Source organism: Anastrepha ludens, chromosome 3 (genome assembly GCF_028408465.1).
Source record: "Anastrepha ludens isolate Willacy chromosome 3, idAnaLude1.1, whole genome shotgun sequence".
Classification (NCBI taxonomy): Eukaryota; Metazoa; Arthropoda; class Insecta; order Diptera; family Tephritidae; genus Anastrepha; species Anastrepha ludens.
In genome coordinates, this window is record NC_071499.1 from 40,402,191 (window position 1) to 40,422,949 (window position 20,759).

At 37.0% G+C, this 20,759-nt stretch overlaps 1 protein-coding gene across 4 annotated transcripts; it reads right to left on the minus strand.

Annotated features, from left to right (window-relative positions):
* Positions 1 to 419: 419 nt before the first annotated feature.
* Positions 420 to 19,130, minus strand: LOC128857794 (heparan-alpha-glucosaminide N-acetyltransferase). Of its 4 annotated transcripts, none has more exons than XM_054093556.1 (11): positions 18,976 to 19,130; positions 12,946 to 13,112; positions 12,677 to 12,792; positions 12,448 to 12,596; positions 8,993 to 9,158; positions 8,703 to 8,907; positions 5,658 to 5,822; positions 1,421 to 1,542; positions 1,188 to 1,357; positions 930 to 1,116; positions 420 to 844 (listed from the first exon to the last, which is right to left on the minus strand). In XM_054093556.1, the coding sequence occupies exons 2-11, from the start codon at positions 13,087 to 13,089 to the stop codon at positions 550 to 552; spliced, it is 1,719 nt and encodes a 572-aa protein (XP_053949531.1). In that variant the 5' UTR covers positions 13,090 to 13,112; positions 18,976 to 19,130; the 3' UTR covers positions 420 to 549. The 4 variants fall into 4 exon arrangements, with proteins under 4 accessions (XP_053949531.1, XP_053949529.1, XP_053949530.1 ...); XM_054093554.1 differs by having other exon boundaries at positions 18,900 to 19,130; XM_054093555.1 differs by lacking the exon at positions 18,976 to 19,130 and adding an exon at positions 18,834 to 18,851.
* Between the last annotated feature and the right edge of the window lie 1,629 nt (positions 19,131 to 20,759).

Below are 20,759 nucleotides of genomic sequence, written 5' to 3' on the forward strand. Positions count from 1 at the left end.
CGTACGATTGGGAACCGCTGGTGCGTGCGGCTTACTCACCAGACTTGGCGCCTTCCGATTATCATTTGTTTGCATCGATGGGCCACGCACTTCCCGAACAGCGCTTCAATTCTCACGAAGAAGCAAAAAAATGGCTCGATGATTGGTTTGCGGCCAAAGACGGTCAATTTTTTTGACGCGGCATCCACAAATTGCCTGAGAGGTGGGAAAAATGTGTCGCTAGCGATGGCTATTATTTTGAAGATTAGATTTGTAACCATTTCTTGTTAACAAACGTTTGAAAATGAAAAAAAAAAGTATCATTTCATAGGTATACACCGTAGCTCTCATAATAATCGTGTTAGACTATCTCTTCGTGAGATTTACTTACTTAGTATTCACATATTTCATTAACTAGAATATTATTACAAGTTTCTAAATATATAAAATGGTAAAATTTATTAGATATCTACACGAATGAATTAAAAATTTTCGCAAAAATTCGTAATTTTGAAAATTCCTCCAATTTTTACACTTTTTTAAATTTGTTTCAAACTCAAATTTGTACTTTCATAAACTATAATAAAATTTAATTGAATCCAAATATAAGGCAATCGCCACCCAAAGTAAAGTATTCCATGTGGACTCGAGCAAAAGAACAAAATGTGTATTCATCGGGCCAATGCGCCAATGCCATGGCAGCATTTTGTGCATCACTGTGTGGCCCACATACAGGACGATGGCATTCATGCCGCACTGTACAAACGGATACCCAGTCCACCAATGCCGGACATCAATGACGTAATACAAAATGCTGAGCACAAAGAAAGCCAACGCAGATGTGACCAACACAAACGAAAGAGACCTAAAACCAAAATACATATAAGTATTAGTGTGTGTGTGTGTGTGTAAATGGATACTAGCAATTTAATTATTTTCTTAATATTCACCACAGATTCTTATTAATCGGTATGAGGCCATCTTCAATAGCGAAAAAGCAAAGCGCGCCACCCAGTAGAGCCAGACTAACGGACCAGTACAAGAAACGTTTAATACGAGCACTCCACTCGGTATGGACCAATATTATAACGCCAGCGAGCACGCCAAAAAATGTCTGCACCACAGTCAAAAGACAACCTGTAAGGATAATCGGTTTCAGCTATGTGTAGAAAGAGAAAGCATGAGTTAAAGTGAAATGGGTTTACTACCGAAAACTCCTTCCGGATCAAACGCTTGCGCACCATACACATATTTCGCTGTGGGATGCTGATAGATGTGTGCATTTCCCAAAATCAAACGATCGATATAGCCAGTGGCACCGCCCGTACAATTGGGATACTGCGCGAAAGCGTGTTTGCCGCCAGGACCCAAGTAGCCGCTGCGTAAACATTAAATTAATCTTTGAAAATATTTTTTTTTGTTTTAATATGAATAAACTTACGTGGGGCAATTGGGCACGGGTAGTCCAAATATCAGACCCAAATAAATGGCAATTAGCGAGAGGATTACAAAAAATTCTGCTCTCAATAATAAAATATCGCACAAAGCGCGCTTCCAAGCGATCTGTAAAGAAATAAAATATTAAAAAATGGTGTAAAATAAATATTGGGTATGGGAATAAGTTTCCGCCCTTGTAAAAGAGGTGTCGCTGCTGATACTGTTTTTGTGTTCGCTCTAGTAATATACTGGTGATTTGAAGATGTAGATGTGAGGTCTCGCGGCAGGCTAATCACCGACCCTGTCAGAAATCAAATAGATTAACGAAACCAACGCAAGACAAGTCTTGTCGAGGCCTTATGCTCCCGAGAGGAGTGAACAAGAAAAACAAAAAAAAATGTGAGGTCTCAATCGCAGTAGTTAACTTTCGTTTGAAGCGTAAAGATCCTTTTTTATCTGGCGTCAAACATCTCTACGTTCGTCCCGAAAAAACTGCATTTGCGGGAAGTCATGCTTTATTATTACCTTTCAAAGAAAAGTGCAACCGAAACGTGTCGTATATTGATCAATATTTACGGTAATCACGCGCCATCAAATACAACTTGTAAAGAGTGGTTTCGACGCTTCCAAAGTGGCAATTTCGACGTGAGTGATAAAAATCGAAGATCGCGAAAGGGCATCGAAAAAATTCGACAACAACAACAATTATTGGATGACGACGCATGTCGAACACTTGATGATATGTCTAAAGAGTTAAATCTTGACAGATCAATCGTCGGTAAACGTTTTCACGCAATGGAAATGGTCTAGAAAGCAGGCAACTCAGCGCAGGATGCCTTATTAATTGAAGGAGAGTGATATCGAGAGATGTTTGGTGGCATGTGAGATGCTTCTTGAACGGTAGAAAAGAAAAGGTTTTCTGCATCCCATCGTCACTTCCTTGAAAATGGGTCTATTATGATAACCTTAAGCGTCGAAAAAGTTAGAGCCTGCCAGGTGAACCAGGTCCATCGACAGCGAAAAAAAATATGCATGCTTCAAAGGTTATGTTGGGCATCTGTAGGGATCAGAAGGGTGTCATCTATTATGAACTCCTTAAACCGGGATCCCTACAAAATCCTGTATATCAAAATTCTTTTCGTACGAAATACTGTAAATTAACGTAACAAAATTCTGCAGTGACAAAATTCTGTATTTACAGAATTCTGTAAAAACAAAATTCTGTACTGTCTTAAAAAAATTCTGTATTGACAAAATTGTGTATTGACGAAATTCTGTACTGACGAAATTCTGTATTAACAAAATTCTGTATTGAAAAAATTTTGTGTTGACAAAAGTCAACGAAAAAAGGAGTTCTACGCAAAAATACGTTGGATTGCGTAGCCGGAGTCGGACTGATGAGGGTTATTTTTTTGAAGCGCGGCCGAAGGTCGCCCACGCGAAAAGGAGTTCTACGCAAAAATACGGTGGATTCTATCGAAACTGAAGAAAAAAAGTGCGCACTTTTTTTATAAAATTTGTTGAATTTCTTATCATTTACTTACAGCATTTCGTCAATACAGAATTTTGTCAATACAAAATTTCGTCAGTACAGAATTTCGTCTAAACAGCATTTCGGCAATACAGAATATTTTTTACAGAATTTTGAAATACAGAATTTCGTATACAGAATTTTATAATACAGAATTTTGTATACAGCATTTTGTAAACAGAATATTGTATCATACAGCATTACGTACCCAACCCTCTTAAACCATCTAAAGCCGACACTGGCGATCGTGACCGATTAATGCGTTTGAATCGAGCTCTCAAAGAAAAGCGGCCGGAATGGGACGAAAGTCATGACAAACTGATTCTGATGGTACGACAACGCCAGGCCACACCCTGCTAAATCGGTCCAGAAATATTTAGAGGGACTTAATTGTGAAATCTTGCCCCACCCGCCGTATTCCCCAGACATTGCACCTTCGGGTTACCATCTGTTTCGATCAATGCAGTCAGCCCTTATTGGAGAGCGGTTCACTTCTACCGAGAGCATCGCAAACTGGCTCAAGTTAAAAGAACTCGAATTTTTGCATCAGAGAAATCCGTATGCTGCCTGAAAGATGGAGTCCAGTTGCAGCTTCCAGTGGCACATACTTCATATAATATCAGGTATTATTTAATTGTTTCAATAATTCGTAACTTTGACTAAGAAAGGACGGAAACTTATTCCCATACCCAATATAAAGAATTTGAGGGGATGGGAGTTATTACTACTGTTGATCATAACCAGTGGTTGCATCGAATGCAATGAAAAGACTTTCAATAAAAACCATCGGTTATAAAGAGTCGATAACATCAAGCTGTCCAACATAAATTGGAAGAGATTCCCGGTCAAACGCATAACATTCTCAAATTGGCTGCGAACCATGCAAACGGGTGCGAACATTTAGAGAACTGAATATTACTGTCACACGTTCTGACAAACTTTTACAAAACCCTACTAGAAAACGTCGGAGTACAGTCAAAGGTATTGCAACGATTATCTCCCTTTCAATTATATGACCGGAACCTCTCCTTTAATAGCTTCCCTTATATTTTTATACACCTAAGAAAGCCGAAGTTCGTATCTCCTGAACGGACTTCTCTTCAGCGTTGCTCCGAAACTTAAGACAGAGAAAGAATCTTCGTTTACCTTAGCTAGTCGTATCTTTTTAGTAACAACGTTTCGAGACTTTTTGATTTTTGCGTAAATATCAAAATTTGTGATTCTCGGAAGTCAACGCAAAGTTGCCCGTGCGAAAACATGAAGTTTACCAGATATATACATATTTGCGACCGTCAGAGTTTGCCCTTAGCCCTTATTTGTAGAGATCTGTTACTAAGATCTAATGCTACATACAAACAATTTTAATAGATTTTATAAAGTTATCCACTAAGATGAAATCACGTAAGATGGAAACTAAAACATGTGTCTTTTTTTTGTCGGGACAACTGGCAAGTACAGCACTCAGACACAATTAAGTACATTGTACTGCACTCGGATTCCCTTTTTAATTTTCTTTAAATCTACCTGACCACCGAAGAAATCTGAGTAGAGCTTGTGGTGCCAAGGAGCTAAGGAGGTCGCTTCTTAACACATGAGTGCCAGAGAATTCAAACCTGATTCAAGGGAAGGACGTGTAATACACAGAAAGTGCTCCGCCGTCTTATCATCCGCTTAAATTCCGGGTAGAAAGTGGTCCGTCATCAGTCCAACCAACTGTATACAGTCCCTTCTGCTTAATGACACGACGATCTGCGATAGTTGGTGAGACATGACAGGTCACATCAGTTTTGTCCATCTGCAGCCTCTCTCAGCCTGCCAAGATCGCTTGTGGGTTGAAGTAACCCGTTTTCTAACCGTGGCTTTGATGGCTGCAAAAGGGAGTGGCGGAACGGGCTCTGGACCTCAGAGGATCGTGACCAGCTCTATCTTAGGAGTACTGTGATGAATAGGGGGCACAAAAGACCGTTAAGTCGAAGTGCGAGCCTCATTTTCATACATTCAACCCTCCCTCGAAGGAATCAGTGAAGGACTTAAAACAGACATTTGACTGTATAGATAGAAAACAAAAAAATACTGCTTTCAGAAATTTGGAATATCTTTGAAGTTAATTTATTTGATTCTCTGTACATTGTCGCACACAACAAGTAAAGTGCTGGTGCAAGGAAGCCTACAAGACCCATTCCAAGTCATATGTGGTGTAAAACAAGAAGGCGCATTATCACCTTTAATATTCAATTCTATGCTACACACAACCGTCCAAGAAATAAGTCCGAATGGAACATTATTTAATAAAGATTTTCAGATATATGCCTACGCCGATGATATTCCTATTATGACTAAAAGCAGAAACACTCTCACGCGCGTCTTCAAACTTATTGATAAATGCCTGCGCATGCCGCGAGAGAGAGAAATGCGAGAACTGTCCTTATTTTAACACCCATTGGAGGAAGAAACAGGGCGCGCCTACGAAAGAGATGGTTAGATGGCGTCGAATCAGATCTTAAGGAAATGAGCGTACACCACTGGAGCGATAAGGCGGAATGAGAGGATAGAGTAAAGTGGAGAAAAGTTGCTAACGAAGCTATGGTCCACCATGGACTGTGAAGCTAAGAAGAAGAAGTAGATTATGAAAAATTGGCATAATGGCCAAATAACATTTTGCACTATTTACTTTATTATCATATTTATATATAAAAGTTCATGTTCTTACCTGTGGCATCACGAATTCGCTCTGTGTGAAAAGCGTGTAAACCAAGCCACAAACTAGATATGCCACAGCGAAACGCTGCAACACACCCATTATACGCAAATCGGCAATTTGTGGACCATTTACCGAGTTAAGGCACATGCCAATGGCGAATAATTTTATTGAACGCTGGAAAATATTAAGTTAATTATTAAGAGATGTTTTTTTTTTAATTTATTATACATAATAATAAAATATTATTGAGAATAAAATATTTAATGTTTCATCGAATAAAAAATTTTATGTTTCCATTTGCATCGAATCTAGATTTTCAAAAGTCTTGTCATAAAGGGTCTGTCAAAAGTGACAAGCAGATTAGTGAATAATTGCTAGACGGTACCTACTTTTATATCACCTTTGACATTTGTTAAGTAGACAGATAGAACAACGCGTTATGAAAATGGTCGTTCTTTACACGAACAACATAACGTAAAATTCGTGATTTTTTTGGTGGATATAATCGTTTGAATGAGTCGACAATTCAAAGGATGGTGAACAATTTCAAGAAACAGTTTCAATCGAGTATAGTAAAAATTACAGGCAGACCAAAAACTGGACATTCTGTTAGAAACGCAAAGTGTTGCCGAAGAATCTTCAACATCGATACCTCGGCGTTCTCAACAATTAGACATTCATTAATTGACGATTTGGCGGATTTTATCTGTAGAAGTACTCATGATGGGTATTTAAATGACATAATTTCGTACTTGTAACTGTTAAGGGGACAGATACTTGTAAAATTTCAAAAAAAAAATTTTTTTTTTTTCATTAAATGTTTATAATCCTTTAAGAATATGTCAAAAAAAATTTTAGAACGTAAATTTAAGTATTTCTTATAACTATTATAGATCGTCAACCGTGACGACTCTATTCTTTGCGTTCGAGCGCTGGGAGAGGAATAGTTATGTTGCCGACTTTAGACGTGTTTTTCTCAAAACTATATTTTTCGAATTGGCGTACACGATAACTCGAAAAGTTATTGACCGATCTCCCTGAAATTTTGCACACATCTTTTCTATGATATTACTTTCTATGTGAATTTATAATTTTTCGAAAATATTATTTTTTCGAAGCAAAAATAGTAGGAAAATTCGCCCAAAAAAAATTTTTTTTTTTTACATTTTATTCCGCGAATTTTTTCCCCCATGTTTTGTAATTCGTATAGAAATTATGACATTAATAAACAAAAAATTTTTTGGTTTTTTGTATTCAGGTCACTGACGCCGATGCTACAATGCCCGCCCCGCTGCGACCTTCCTGGAAGAATTGAGTGTACATCCGCCATTTTAAATGATAAAAAAAAATTTGTATTATTTTAATGTACAAATAAACTGTCTGCCAATTTTGGAAAAAAATGTATTGACTTCTTCATTTAAAATAATTTTAATGAAAATCAGGGAAAATATGACCGTTTACAGGTATCTGCCCCCTTAAATGACGTAATTTTTCACTTGTAACTGTTAAAAGCCATATTTTGAATAAAAATATTGAAACTTGAAAGAATCTATTTTTTTAAATGTTTTATTTTAAAACAACATATAGGCGCACATCTTTTGAAGGAACCTTTATAACTACTGCATAATCGTAGGAGCTTGTAAGGAATATTTCAAAAGCTGTCCAAAAGTTAATTTCGAAACCAAAGTGGCACTCCAGTTTGTGCCTCAGAGAGTATATGACTTACTATATATACACATATGATTAATGATTCATGCAGTATAAGAGCTTCATTGTTTGATTTCATGAAATATATGAACACTTCGACTCAGTTAGGAAAACGCGACATTCTCGAATCTATTTAGTGATTCATGTCTTAATAGTAAAACTTATTAAACTTCGGTATAACAAATAGGAATATTTTTTCATAGTTATACCGACAATACATTGAACTCCCTTCGTAAATACTCGTATGTAAATGAGCATGAGTGCGAATAGGAATGCGAATACGATTACAAATACAAAATACAAATAAGAAATCGAATATGATTACTACTACTACAAAACGAATATAAATATAAATATGAATACTTATAAAATTGTGCATGACAGTAAGTGTAAATTACTTAATAAAATCTATAAAAAATATAAAATAAAATCTAAAAAAATCTATATAAAAATACATAACACAACAAAAATCATCTACAGGTAGCAGTAGTAGAGCAGAACCAACGATGGCATGTATTTTGTTGTTGCTTATATTCTCTACGATATACAAAATATAAACGTGGCGCCCATTTTGTATCGCTATTCCGCTCTCAGTGAGTTTGACAGAATCAGGTGTGTGTGAGTGTGTTTGGAATCTATTCGTGTACAATTTCTTCTTCTTAGATTACTGCACCCTCTCTAATGGGCGCAATCTTGTATTCTATCATTCTTGCTCCAGACCAGTGATTGGCAGCAGTAGCTCACTGAGCGCTCTCTGAGTACTCTACTCTAGATCGCAACGTTTAACTATTTAGAGAGCAGATTAAATTATACTCTACCACTACTACCTTATTGATATGCCTTGGAAAGTTTCAAAATAAAATTCTGAAGGAATGACCATAAAACAAAATGTTACCAATTTATAAAAATACCGCAAATTAGAAAATGTAAGTCTTAAATTTAATAAAAACAAATGTCTAAGAAATTCGCTTCTATGTGATTTTTCCTTTGAAGTCAAAAATTTTAACAATATTCTCGGCTCTTGGAATTATTACAAGAAAATCCAGGATATGGGTTACACTAAATGCCAAAACGAGAAGGTGATTAGGTTTTGGAAAAATGTTGCAAAGACCGTCATTTTCGCTTCCAATGCTTTCCGCTGCATTTGAAGTATTTTTTGAATTTTTCTGCCTTTCTTTGTACAAAAATATTATTACCGCACTTCCAATAGAATTCAAAGAAATATTTTCTAAGCTAAAATTTGTTTTTTGTTTACTTTGTGTCTAAATTTGGAATTTGAGTTTGGCAAAATTTTTTCCGAATTCACATGGATTCGGACTCGTATATTCTACTTTTCTCCAAACTTACCCAAACAATGCGCCGACATATTCGCGCTTTCGGCGTACCTCGCGCCACTTGTGATTTCACCGAAATCGGTATGCAAACGCCCATAATCCAAAGAAATGAAGGAAAAACTACGTCTGCCAAATGCAGACCATTCCAAGGTGCATGCTCGATCCACCAATAGCCGCCGCCACCGCTATTTACAAATATCATCAAAACGATTGCCATTCTACATAAATGATAATGTGTGAAAAGTTAAACAACAACAACAACAACAACAAATAAACAACACAAACAGATTAGTTTTAGTTTACCCTCGGAAAGCATCTAAACTTCGCATTCGTTTACTTTGCTGCGCAGGCGTGGCACCAGTGGCTTCAATTTCTGTATCCGGGGAGAAAGTGTACGAACGCCAGACGCACATCGACGTGCGTATCACCGTTAACAACATAGTGACTAGCAGAAACACCGATGCGAGCGCTAAAAGTAAACGATATTTAAAAAAAGTAGCAACTAACGAAGTTCTGTGACGGGAAATTTTTTCATAACAGGAGGACATTTTCGTTTTCATTGAACAAGATACTGTTTGCTGATATCGCAGGATTTTTTTAAACAGCATGCAGAAAAAACTTGTGGTAATTTCTGTGTTCATTTCTAGACATTTTCTTTTTGTTGTGATTTTGACACTCTTAACCAATTCCTGGCCAAGTGGTCGAAGTATCAGGTCAGTCCATAAGTTCGTGCGTATTTTACCCATAATTTCACTTTTGTACGATTTTTGCATACAAAAAATTATTCGCGGAATATAACGGAACTATTTATATTTTCTGCGATATATTGTGCATTCAACAAGTGATTTTAGTCGCGGATAGAAGTGTTGTTAAAAAATAAAATGGAATCTTCGAACGCGTATAAGAGGCATATTTTGTATTTTTTTTATAAAAGTGGTAAAAATGCAACAACTGCTGCTGCAGAAATAAACACTGTCCACGGAGAGGATACTGTGAGTGTAAGGACTGCGCAAAAGTTGTTTTCGAAATTCGCGCGCTGGTCGTCCTGAAGTCTTTAACTCCGATGTCTTGCTCGAACTCGTGGAAGCCGAGCCAAATTTGACGGTCAATATGATAGCTCAGAGGTTACATTCATCGCATGGAATAGTTCATATGCACCTGGTTCAGTTGGGAAAGGTTTCACAGCTGGGAAAATGGGTTCCCCATAGACTTTCCGTCGCCAACCTTCAGCAGAGAGTGGATGTGTGTACTCAGCTGCTGCAACGGCTTGAAAATGAGGCACTTAACAAAAATCGACCGTCTTTAGTGAATAGACCCAAAGTTTTGTTTCACCACGACAACGCAAGACCTCATACCGCAAAGCTGAACGAGCTCGGATGGGAGCTAATGCCGCATCCACCATACTCCCCGGATATTGCATCTTGTGATTATCACCTTTTTCGGGGACTTCAACCCCATATGAGTAACAAGAACGACTCCTCAAAAGAAGCTATAAAAAGGGATAGCGAAGCGTATTTTGGCTCCAAGGACAAAAAATTTTTTGAGCAGGGAATTAAAAATTTGTCTAAACGTTGGGAAGACATTATAAAAAATGATGGAAATTATATTATTGATTACTAAATACTTTAAACATCTTTTTTATTAATTTTAAAACCACCTTTAAAAACCGCACGAACTTATTGACTGACCTGATATTTTGAACATGGCCTTAAATTTTTCTAAAAACTGTTTTGTTAGTAGGTTTTTCTAGTATAATAAAAAGTAAATTAAAAAATTTGATTAAATTTAAACATTTAATAATTTTAAGATTAATTGAATGTTGAAAATTCGAAGTTTTATGGAGGTTTTTAAAGTCAAATATCTTCGCTTCCTTAAATATTTTTATAATTTTTTTTAAATTTTTTAGAATCAAATATATAGTACTCAAAAAACAAAAACTTTTGGAAAAAATAGAATTTCTTTGTTCAACGTTATTGGTAAAAAAAAAATGTTGTGTCATTCGTCAAAAACCAATCTTCAATAATTAATTAAAAGGCTTCATAATAATTCCTTAATAGGCTTCTACATACTTGACAAACATTTAACTTTAAAAAACCCCGTATCAAAATTTTCAACATTGAATAAATCTGAAAGTATTATTTTCCCAAATTTTCTCAATTGACTTCTTGTTGTGTATATAATATCATGCAAAATAATTTTTTTGAAAAATGTAAGACCATCCATGATATACTTGGATCACCTAACATGGAATGATATGTAAAGGGTGATCAGATTGGAGGTGTTTTTACAATAGGATTTTTTTCATAGATCACGCGTAGCTACTCACAAATTAAATACACAACTTTTTTCAAACTTCATGGACACTTCATCATGGAAAGACTTACACGCCTCAACAACGTTTACAAAACGCACAAATGTATTACGAATATCGACGCTCTGTGAAAAGTTTCCAACTTATGGTGTACATAACCGTCCTACGAATGCGCTATTCGGCAAACCATCGGAAAAATTGAGAATAATTTTACATTATTGTATGAAGCTCGACCGATTAGACCACATACAGACCGAAGTGAAGAGAAAAATCCCTTTGGCGCCGATCTCAACCACTTGGCCTAGTGAAGAGCATATTGCGGTTGAAAATGAAAGTTTTGCCGAAGACGCAGGAAAACCTATTCGGCGCCGATCTCAACAACTTGGCATGTAAAGTCTAAAGTCATGTAAGTGGGAAAACCTGCTTCGGTTGAGGCATTGGAAGCCAACATAACTACAGTTTTTCACGAGATACGGGCCGAAGTCCTCCAGTGAGTCATCCAAAATTGGTGTTTACGGAAGGCTGAATTAGAATGCAGTTGCGACCAACATTTGAGAGGGATTATCTTCAGAAAATAAATGTCACGAATGGTGATACACAAAAATAATACAGATTGCCAAAACAATTTGAATTTTCGCTGTTTTAGTTAGTTTTAGTTCAATTTAGAATCCGATACATCTAAATTCATCACCCTTTACTGACAATATCAAACTTTATGTAAAGGGTTTTCCAATAAGAGGTGTTATTTAAATATATAAAAGGCTATCGAGAGATGATTCACGATTTTTCATGGCCGGAATTGGATGGTATTGATCTGGACAATGTTTATTTTCAACAAGACGGTGCTACGTGCCACACCGTCCGGACCGTGTTATCTCTCGAAGAGCTGATCACAATTGGCCACCGAGATCTTGTGATTTAACACCTTGTGACTTTTTTCTTTGGGGGCACGTAAAAAAGGTCTACGCCAACAGCCCAGGATCGATTCAAGAACTCAAAGATGGGATTCGTGAGGCTATCGAGGATATAGGGCAGTCACTTTGCAATTCGGTTATGGAAAATTTAATGATGAAGAAGGTCGTGGTAGTCATTTGCCTGATGTTATTCTCCACTATTAACGGCATACCTTCCTCTTTATAATGAAATAAACATCCGATATTAAAAAATAGCATTTTTCTTTGAATATCAAAATAACACCCGTTATTGGAAAACCTTTTACCTCACAACAACTTGGCCACCGTTTCTTTTTTGCCTCTTTCATGTAAAAATGCAACAAAAGTAAAACGTTCAGGTGCGGTTTTTCAGTGCTTGTTTAGCTGTAGTGCATTTCTAAACTGAATTGAAAGCTGTAAATATAGGTAACTTGAAATTATGGTTAAACCTACAACGAAAATCTGGGCCTTAGTTATAGAGTAAAAAATTAAATAAAAAATATTAGTTTTATTACACAAATTCACATCAACGCCCGATTTATCAGTTATCACCTCACAGCTACCATTTTGCTGCAACGTCAAATTGTAAACGCCAAATTCTTGCATCACAGTCGTAGGAGCATACAATTCGCAAACACTGTTGCAGACGGTGTCATTGCATTGCCTGCAGAAAGACGTTATTAATGTGCATACATTTTTTGTTTGTTTATTTTTAGGCAAACAATAAAGATAACAACTACTTACGTTTCATCGTTGGAGAGGACATCCACACCTTTGGTATACACTTTAAATGCCCAACCACGTGCGACATTTAACTTAAATGTAAAATTTTGCATTGATTTTACATAACTGTAGGGGCACTAAAAAGCAAAGAAAAAAGTTTGGAATATAAAATAAAGCGTAAATTAAATTGTTTGGAGTTTTATTGTGCATACCCACATACATATGTATATGTGAATGTACTCACATACTCGTTACGTGTGAGTGTGTCATCACAACTGTGTTCTACTCACCTTGTAACATTCGTCCGAGCGGCTGTAAAGGTAAGCTGGCTTCGCGTAATGGGACTTTACCACCACAAAAGCTTCATCAACTTTCAACTCTCGCATATTCAAGCCACGCCATACAGGCTCAGTATATTCCACAAATCGGGCCATGATTTGTTATTTATTTAAAAACTCTATAAATTATAGATCAGAGATAATAGAATTTAAATATATGAAACTGTCTACTGATGTTCTAAAAAACAAAAAACGAATCACGTATCACAGCCGTGGTAAGAAAGTAATTTAATAACATTTTATCATATTAGAAATGCACTCGATGTTTCATATGCGACACTACATATATGTAATCTGTCTTGGGACAAAGCCATGCACTCCCATGTGCGGAAAAAATTAGAGATATAAAAAAAAATTGTTCAACACATTGAGGTACAGCCATGGTCATATAAATAGCACATTTAGACTTTGAATGCAAATAGTTGAATATGTTTTTAAATAATTATTTTTTATTGGGAAAGAAGCAACCTAAAACATAAAAAACTTATTTACTCCTACTTTAAAACAAAAAAGTGGTCAAAAAGAATTTCAGTTCTGATTTAATTTATGAGAACGTTGATAACTCACGAAACCTCCTGGACACATAAATAGCACATCCTAAAAAATTCCAAATAAAAGCAAAAACAGTAAACAAATCAGATAGTATTTTGTACTACAGGGTGGGCCATATAGCGTTTGCTTTTTGAACCACCTATTTTTTTGAGAATGGTAACATAAATGGCATGTCAAATGTATTCATAATTTACTTAAAGGTTTGACATTTACGAAATGGGACGCTATACGCTTGAACAAAATTGGGAAATATTTAAAACCTATTTCCAAACGGGTGAGTCTTCTTCTTCTTCCGCGGTTACAGTAAATGGCGAGCGTTACCGTGACATGCTCAACGAGTTTGTGTTTCCAAAAATTGAAGAGGATGACATGGACGACATTTGGTTTCAACAGGACGGTGCAACTTGTCACACTGCCAAAGTTACACTCTAACTTTTTTGGCTACCGTTTTTGAAAATCGAATAATCAGCCGAAATGCCGATATCAATTGGCCGCCTCGGAGCTTTGATTTAAGCCCGTTGGACTATTTCTTGTGGGGAGCCGTTAAGGACAAATGCTATGCGAACCATCCAGAGACGATTGATGCTTTAAAACACGAAACCGATGTTGCCATTCATGAAATTGGAGCCCAAATATAGAAAATGTGCTTAAAAATTGGGTTGATCGAATGGCCTGCTGTAAAGCCAGCCGTGGCAGTCATTTGAACGATATTATTTTCATTTCGATTTTATTATTCATAAATGACAATGTTCAATCTTCAAAATAAAAAAAAAAGTTTCAAAAAATATTGATTAATTTTTTTTTATAGCCGATCCAAAAAACAAATTTTACATGGCCCACCCTATATATACCCCGTTTTCGATTACTTCTTCAAGCCGTCGCTCCATGCTTTCTACAAGCTTGTGGCATCTTTCCTTTGGAATCGAGTACCAAGCCTCCCCAACTACGGTCCACAAATAATCAAAATCTTTAAAAATTTTGTTAGCGAATTTGACCTTAACGTCATTCCACAAATTTTCTATTGGATTGAGATCAGGGCTCTGCGCTGGCCAATCCAGTACATTAATTGTTTTTGTTCTGAACCATTGCTTCACTGTCTTTGCAGTATGCTTTGGATCATTGTCCTGCATAAATGTCCAATTTAATGGCATAAACTCAAACACAAATGGCTCCATTTTATTCTGGAGTATATCCAAATACTGAAATCTATCCATTTTACCAACCACGCGAACAATCGGTCCAACACCATGCCAGGAAAAAGCTCCCCAAACCATGATGCTTCCGTCGCCGTGTGTAATCGTCTTTTTGTGAACCTAGGATTTAGCGCTTGATTTTTTGGACGACATACAATAGTTTTCCCATCTGGTCCCATCCTATTTATTTTGGTTTCGTCGGTCCGAAGCACGTTTTTCCAAAACTGAATAAATTTGTCTTTGCAAAGGCAAGTCAGTGTTTGATATGTCTTTTTGAGAGGAGTGGTTTTTTTCTGCTTATGCGGCCAAACAGCTGGGCATCGTTAGGTCGTCTTACTACAAGCTTTCTAGACACCTGTAACCAGATTCTTGGTTTATTTCAAGCATTATTTGCCGTGCCGACTTAAAAGTGTCTGCCTTGCTCTTGCGTATTATAGCTCTATCCGCATTAACATCACTTTTTCGCGGCTGGTACTAAACTTAACTTAACGTTCGTTCACATTCGTGCTATTTATCTGTCCATGACTGTATATAAAACCATCAGCTAAAGATTAGAAGCGTTCAATTTTGGTTGGTTGTACATGGAAATTTTTGACAGCAAGTCTTTTTCTTGTCGGAAAAAATACTCTCCGGTTCCCTTTTTATTTTCTTCAAATCTACCCGACCTTCAAAGAAATCTGAGTTGATCCGCCGTCTCATCCTCCGCTCCACATGCTGGGCAGAATATACTGTCTGAGATGCCTACCTTTTCCACGTGCTTCGTCGATAAAAAGTGGTCCGTCATCAGTCCAACCAGCTGACTACTGTCCCTCCTGCCTAATGACAGGAGGATCTGCAACAGTCGGTCAGACAGGACAGGTTACATCAGTTTTGTCCATCTGCAACCTCTCTCAGCCTGCCAAGGGGATGAAGAAACCCGTTTGCTAACCGTGGCTTTGATGGCTGCAAAAGGGAGTGGCAGTACGGGCTCCGGGCCAAAGAAGTTGTCCTCAGAGCTCATCCTAGGTAAAGAGTCGGAGATCTCTTTACCCGCGATACCCACGTGTCGCGGGACCCATCTTATCATCAGGATTTACAGGACTCAACTACCCTTGATCGGCCGCCGTAGCCGAATGGGTTGGTGCGAGTATATTTTTGCCATGAAAAAGTTCCTCATAAAAATATCTGCCTTTCGGAGTCGGCTTGAAATTGTCACTTTATGGAACAACAACAAGACGCACGCCACAAATAGGAGGAGGAGCTTGGCAAAACACCCAAAAAGGGTAGACGCGCCAATTATATATAAATATATATACATATATAACTACCCTTGAAGTGGCTGGAGGACTGTTTAAGGTCATGAGTCACTGCAGACACCTACAGATCTGCTCCCCATCTGTTTTCCACAACAAAGTTCATCGCTTCTTGATTAACGTACACCTCCGCTTGAAATACAGATGCGTACAATCCGAGAGCAAAGTGTACTTTTGTCGAAAACAAGCACTGTTTTCAGAGTTTGACCACAATTGAGCCTCTGGCAAGTACAATTCCTGTATGACCCCATTTCCTACAGGCATGGGTATGGGTATGTTTGAGCTTGAATAATTGTGGCGGCTTACTTTTCCTTATACATAATTCCGCCAACTTTGGCAATATCACACGTTCTATCAATAAAATGTTGTATGGGAAGCACCCGAGTATAGGAAACACAGCTCCTATTCTAAAATATTTCGGAGGGATTATATATAGCAGAACTTTTCGGACTTAACATAACGTCAGAATGTATTCGGGTTGGTCTTAATATCAGCCTCAATTTTACGAATAATTCGCACATATTTTCGCTTGAGAGCATTGCTTAAGTGCTAAAACTTTTTGGAATAGCGCATATATTTATCCCAATAATCAATATCCTCTTCTTCTTGATCGGCGCGATAACAGCGTACGCGATTTTGGGCGAGTTTAACAAAGCGCGTCAGTCATTTCTTTCATCGCTAGTTGGGCACACCTAGAGAAGTCAAGTCTTTCTCCACCTGATCTTTCCAACGTAGAGGACATTAAGACGAGCATGGTGAGAGCCTTACAGAGTTTAAGTTTTATTTGGACTCACGCACGGATGCTCGAAAGCTACCCAGAGGATACTTGGTGAAGCCCGTAAGTTGTGAGCTATTTGGACCATATACAGAATAATCGTCTTGGCAACTCCCAAGGAAATGGCGATCAACGACTTTCCCAACTTACATGGACTTCTATTAGGTTGGGGAATAAGTTCTTGCCGTTTTATCATTAATCAATTATATATTCGCAGTTGCAGTTTACAACCTCCTCCCATCTTTCGGCCAATTTGTTGACGCCGTTCCGCCAAAAATCGCCTGGTCTGGTGTCAAAGAAGTTGTTAGGCCAGATTTTAAGGATCTCTTTGTTATCGAAGGTAATGCCCTTCATATGTATAGTTTTACAGGGAGCGGAAAAGATGGTAATCGGTAGGTGCAAGATCCGGCGAATATGGCTGATGCTGAAAGCGTTGTCGTGAAGGAATATGGTTTGACCATGTCGATCAAGTATTTTCAGTCGAATTGTCTCATTCACGCGGTGTAGTTGGGCTCCTTTTTGGCCGTGGCATTATTTTTGAGCATTTTCCAGTGCACCATGCCCTCCTAGTGCCACCAAACACATATCATGATCTTTTTTGGATGAAAATCTGGCTTGACTCTCGGTTTTGGCGTATCTCCTGGAGCCAGCCATTCCTTTCTTTGCTTCATATTGATGTCTGGGCAACATTTCTCATCTCTCGTGACGATTCGGTACAAAAAGCGCTGTTTATGACCGCGTGTTGCTCGAGGTGGGTGAGATCATGAGAAGTAATTTGAAGACATCTTGCTACGGGAGGTGGCATCGACAAACATCGATGTCAAAGTCGCCAATTTTAAACTTTGCAAACCATTCCGTGTCCTAAACTCTTCTATGACACCTCCTCCATACACGTCGCAAATGTCGCGGGCTGCTTCGGCAGCTTTTTAACCTCGATGATTTGTCAAAGAAGAATACCCTCCTGGGTATTCCATGTTTATGGTAAGCCTCATAAAATAATAAAAAATTAAATAACTCAAAAATACAATTTACATAGTCTTGTACAACAGAAAGAATTCCATCGAATGAATACTTACCCTTTGCCGAACAGCAAACAAATCGTTGTAAAATAAAAGAAGATATAAAAACGCTATGAACTTATTCCCCAACCAATGCATATGGAACCATCCTCCAAAATCAATATACCTACTTGTAGTTTATTTATTTTTTTGTTAGAAAAAAATTAAGTGCGATTGGTGCTAAAGTCAGTTGTTGCAGTGGCCTTAAAAATGGTTTGATTTAAAAAAGAAATCGGTTATTTGGGGCAAAGCACTGGGCAAAAAGATGATAGATTTGCAACTTCAAGGAAAATTTTAAAACATGATCGCAACCTATCAGCTACCTCAGCTATTAAAGGTCAAAATTTCCACGTTTTTTTCTAACTCTCTTAAAGTACCACATTTCATGCTAATTTAATTCTACCAAATTTAACGGCATATTATGCTGCAGCTGTGTTTATGCTCATGCGGGGTATTGAGCAATTAACAAGGTGGCTCAAACACATGCAGTTTGTTTTCACAGAGTCAAATTTACGTTGCGGGAACCACTCGGATTTATATCCACTCAAAAACTCTCACTTCAGCAGCATTCCCCAAATGGTATTGGAATGCTTTATGACATTACCTATTACACACCTATTTATTGTGAGGGCGGAAACAAATTCTAATGACTTACGCTTGCCACCTCTTGATATTGGTACTCCATTGAGTGAAGTATTCAAAGTATTGCCTATAGTCCAGTTCTCGTTTGCCGAAACTATATTTGCCACAAAGTGCACAATTAAGCATAATGCATAAATACATACATATGTACTTATTTGTTTACATTTTTTGGCTGGGTAAGTGATTGCGGAGTCATATGCAATATATACACACATACATATGTGTATAATTATATAGTTTACATATAAATGCGCGTCCCATTATTGAGGTCAATAAAAACAAGTTACTGATTTGGAATTCAATAAAGTAACAAAGTTAACAACAATACCGTATAATCATCAATTCACGTTGTTAAGTCCACTTTGCAAAAGCCGAACACTTGCTATACACCCACCTTTCAACGCTAATATTACATAAATTGCACCTTGAGTATTTTTTAAATAATTGCTTTTTACTAATTTACAAATAACCTTTTATCACACTTTTATATGCTCTAAATTTTGCGCAAAATAAAAACACCCGTGCAAAGAAAGGCCAACACTAAAAACACAAAGTAACCAAACGAACTGTCAAATATTGCTTGGAGCTGCGCACAAAACAGAGAACGTACATATGTACATTAATGAGTTGGAGCGGTAACCATTGGCATTTATAAACAGTTGAATGGATGTATTGTAGCATGATGCAAAGAATAATGAGATGGCGCCAAGGCGAATTTATTACAGGTGACAGCAAACACATATAAGTAAAACCCTACATGTATTTGTTGTTGCGTTTGGTGCAAGCATCATGTCAAAATCAGCAAGCAAATGTAAACATACGAATGTAAACATACCAATACATACAAACAAAGCATATCATTTTGACGTAAGCCATACCTACGGCGAAAAATTCAGCTGGGTGAATGCTGTCACCTTATTAAATCCACCTTGGATGGCGCCCATCGTGGTCCCGTTACCTTGCGCTCAGCGAATTTGACAACTAGTTACGTGATTTTAGCTCCAGTATGGCCAGATTACCATTTTCGTAACTTGATTTAGCATTTTTTTTTTTGTTATTTTTATTATTTTTTGTCTCGGAGCTTTAGTTCATTCCACATGACATTTTTCTAGCCTATTCTAATTAAAAGTAATGTTTATAATTTTGTAAAATATACATTTTTTAATAATTATTTAAATAATTCACTCAGTTTTATCTAGCTTTACTTTTTTTAACATCTGGTGGCATTGCCCGCGATTGCCGGTGTTGTTGGTGTTCTTCTGCTTTCGGCAGTCAAATCTCTCTCTCGCTACTGCAGAGTTGCCTAGCTTTGGATATAAAAACGCACTAAATGCCCATTTAAAGAAAATAAAACACGAAATTTTTATTGTGTTACTTAAAGAACTTTGTATGCATGACAAATTGTCTGTAGAATGTGCGTTTTTTTTAAATAAATGTGTTATGCTTATGTATAATTTAATTTATGAGTTTTTTTTGTTAAGCGAGACTCTTTTTTTAAGGGAACGACTTTTTTGCTATATTTACTAGATAAGGTACTCTTTTTGTAAAAATGTCAGTATGGTTTCTTTAGTATTTTCTGGTATTTTGTTGCTTATTTTTATTATGAATACACCTCTTGATGCTCTATGTCTCACTAAGGATTGATGACCGGAAGAAACGATTACACCTCTATGGTTTTAATTCGCATTCAATAAATTCAAAGGCTTTTTAAAATGTGTAAAAAGGTTTTCAATCTTAAGAAGAGTTGAGAGCGGGGCATTTAATATTTTTGCATAGTCTTAAATGGAGCCAAAAATTAAATTTGCACTTTCAAATTATCAAATTTTATAGGAGTAAAAAAATTTTCATTAGCACTAAAATCTTCTCAGAGTGGCCTTTTTTAAACTTCTTTTGTATAATAATACAGTTTTTTTTTAACCTAAAGTTTCGCTAGCCTTAAATTAAAAACAAAAAGAAACAAACACCAAACTTAAAAATTGTCGCATTTTCGGTATAAAAAAGCACTAAATTTATTGCGAAGAGCAAATGGTTGGCAATACTGCACTACTCAGCAAACGTGACGTCACGTACGCTCTGATGGGCGCAATCTTGTTTCTATCATTCTTGGATGGGCGCAATCTTGTTTCTATCATTCTTGGTATTGTAGAGAGCGCATACGCCATACACATATGTATGTATGTAAATATACTGAGACTTTTGTAGACTTTGGGGGCAGTCAATGGAATTGAAACATTTCTCGTTTTTGTTTTGGCAC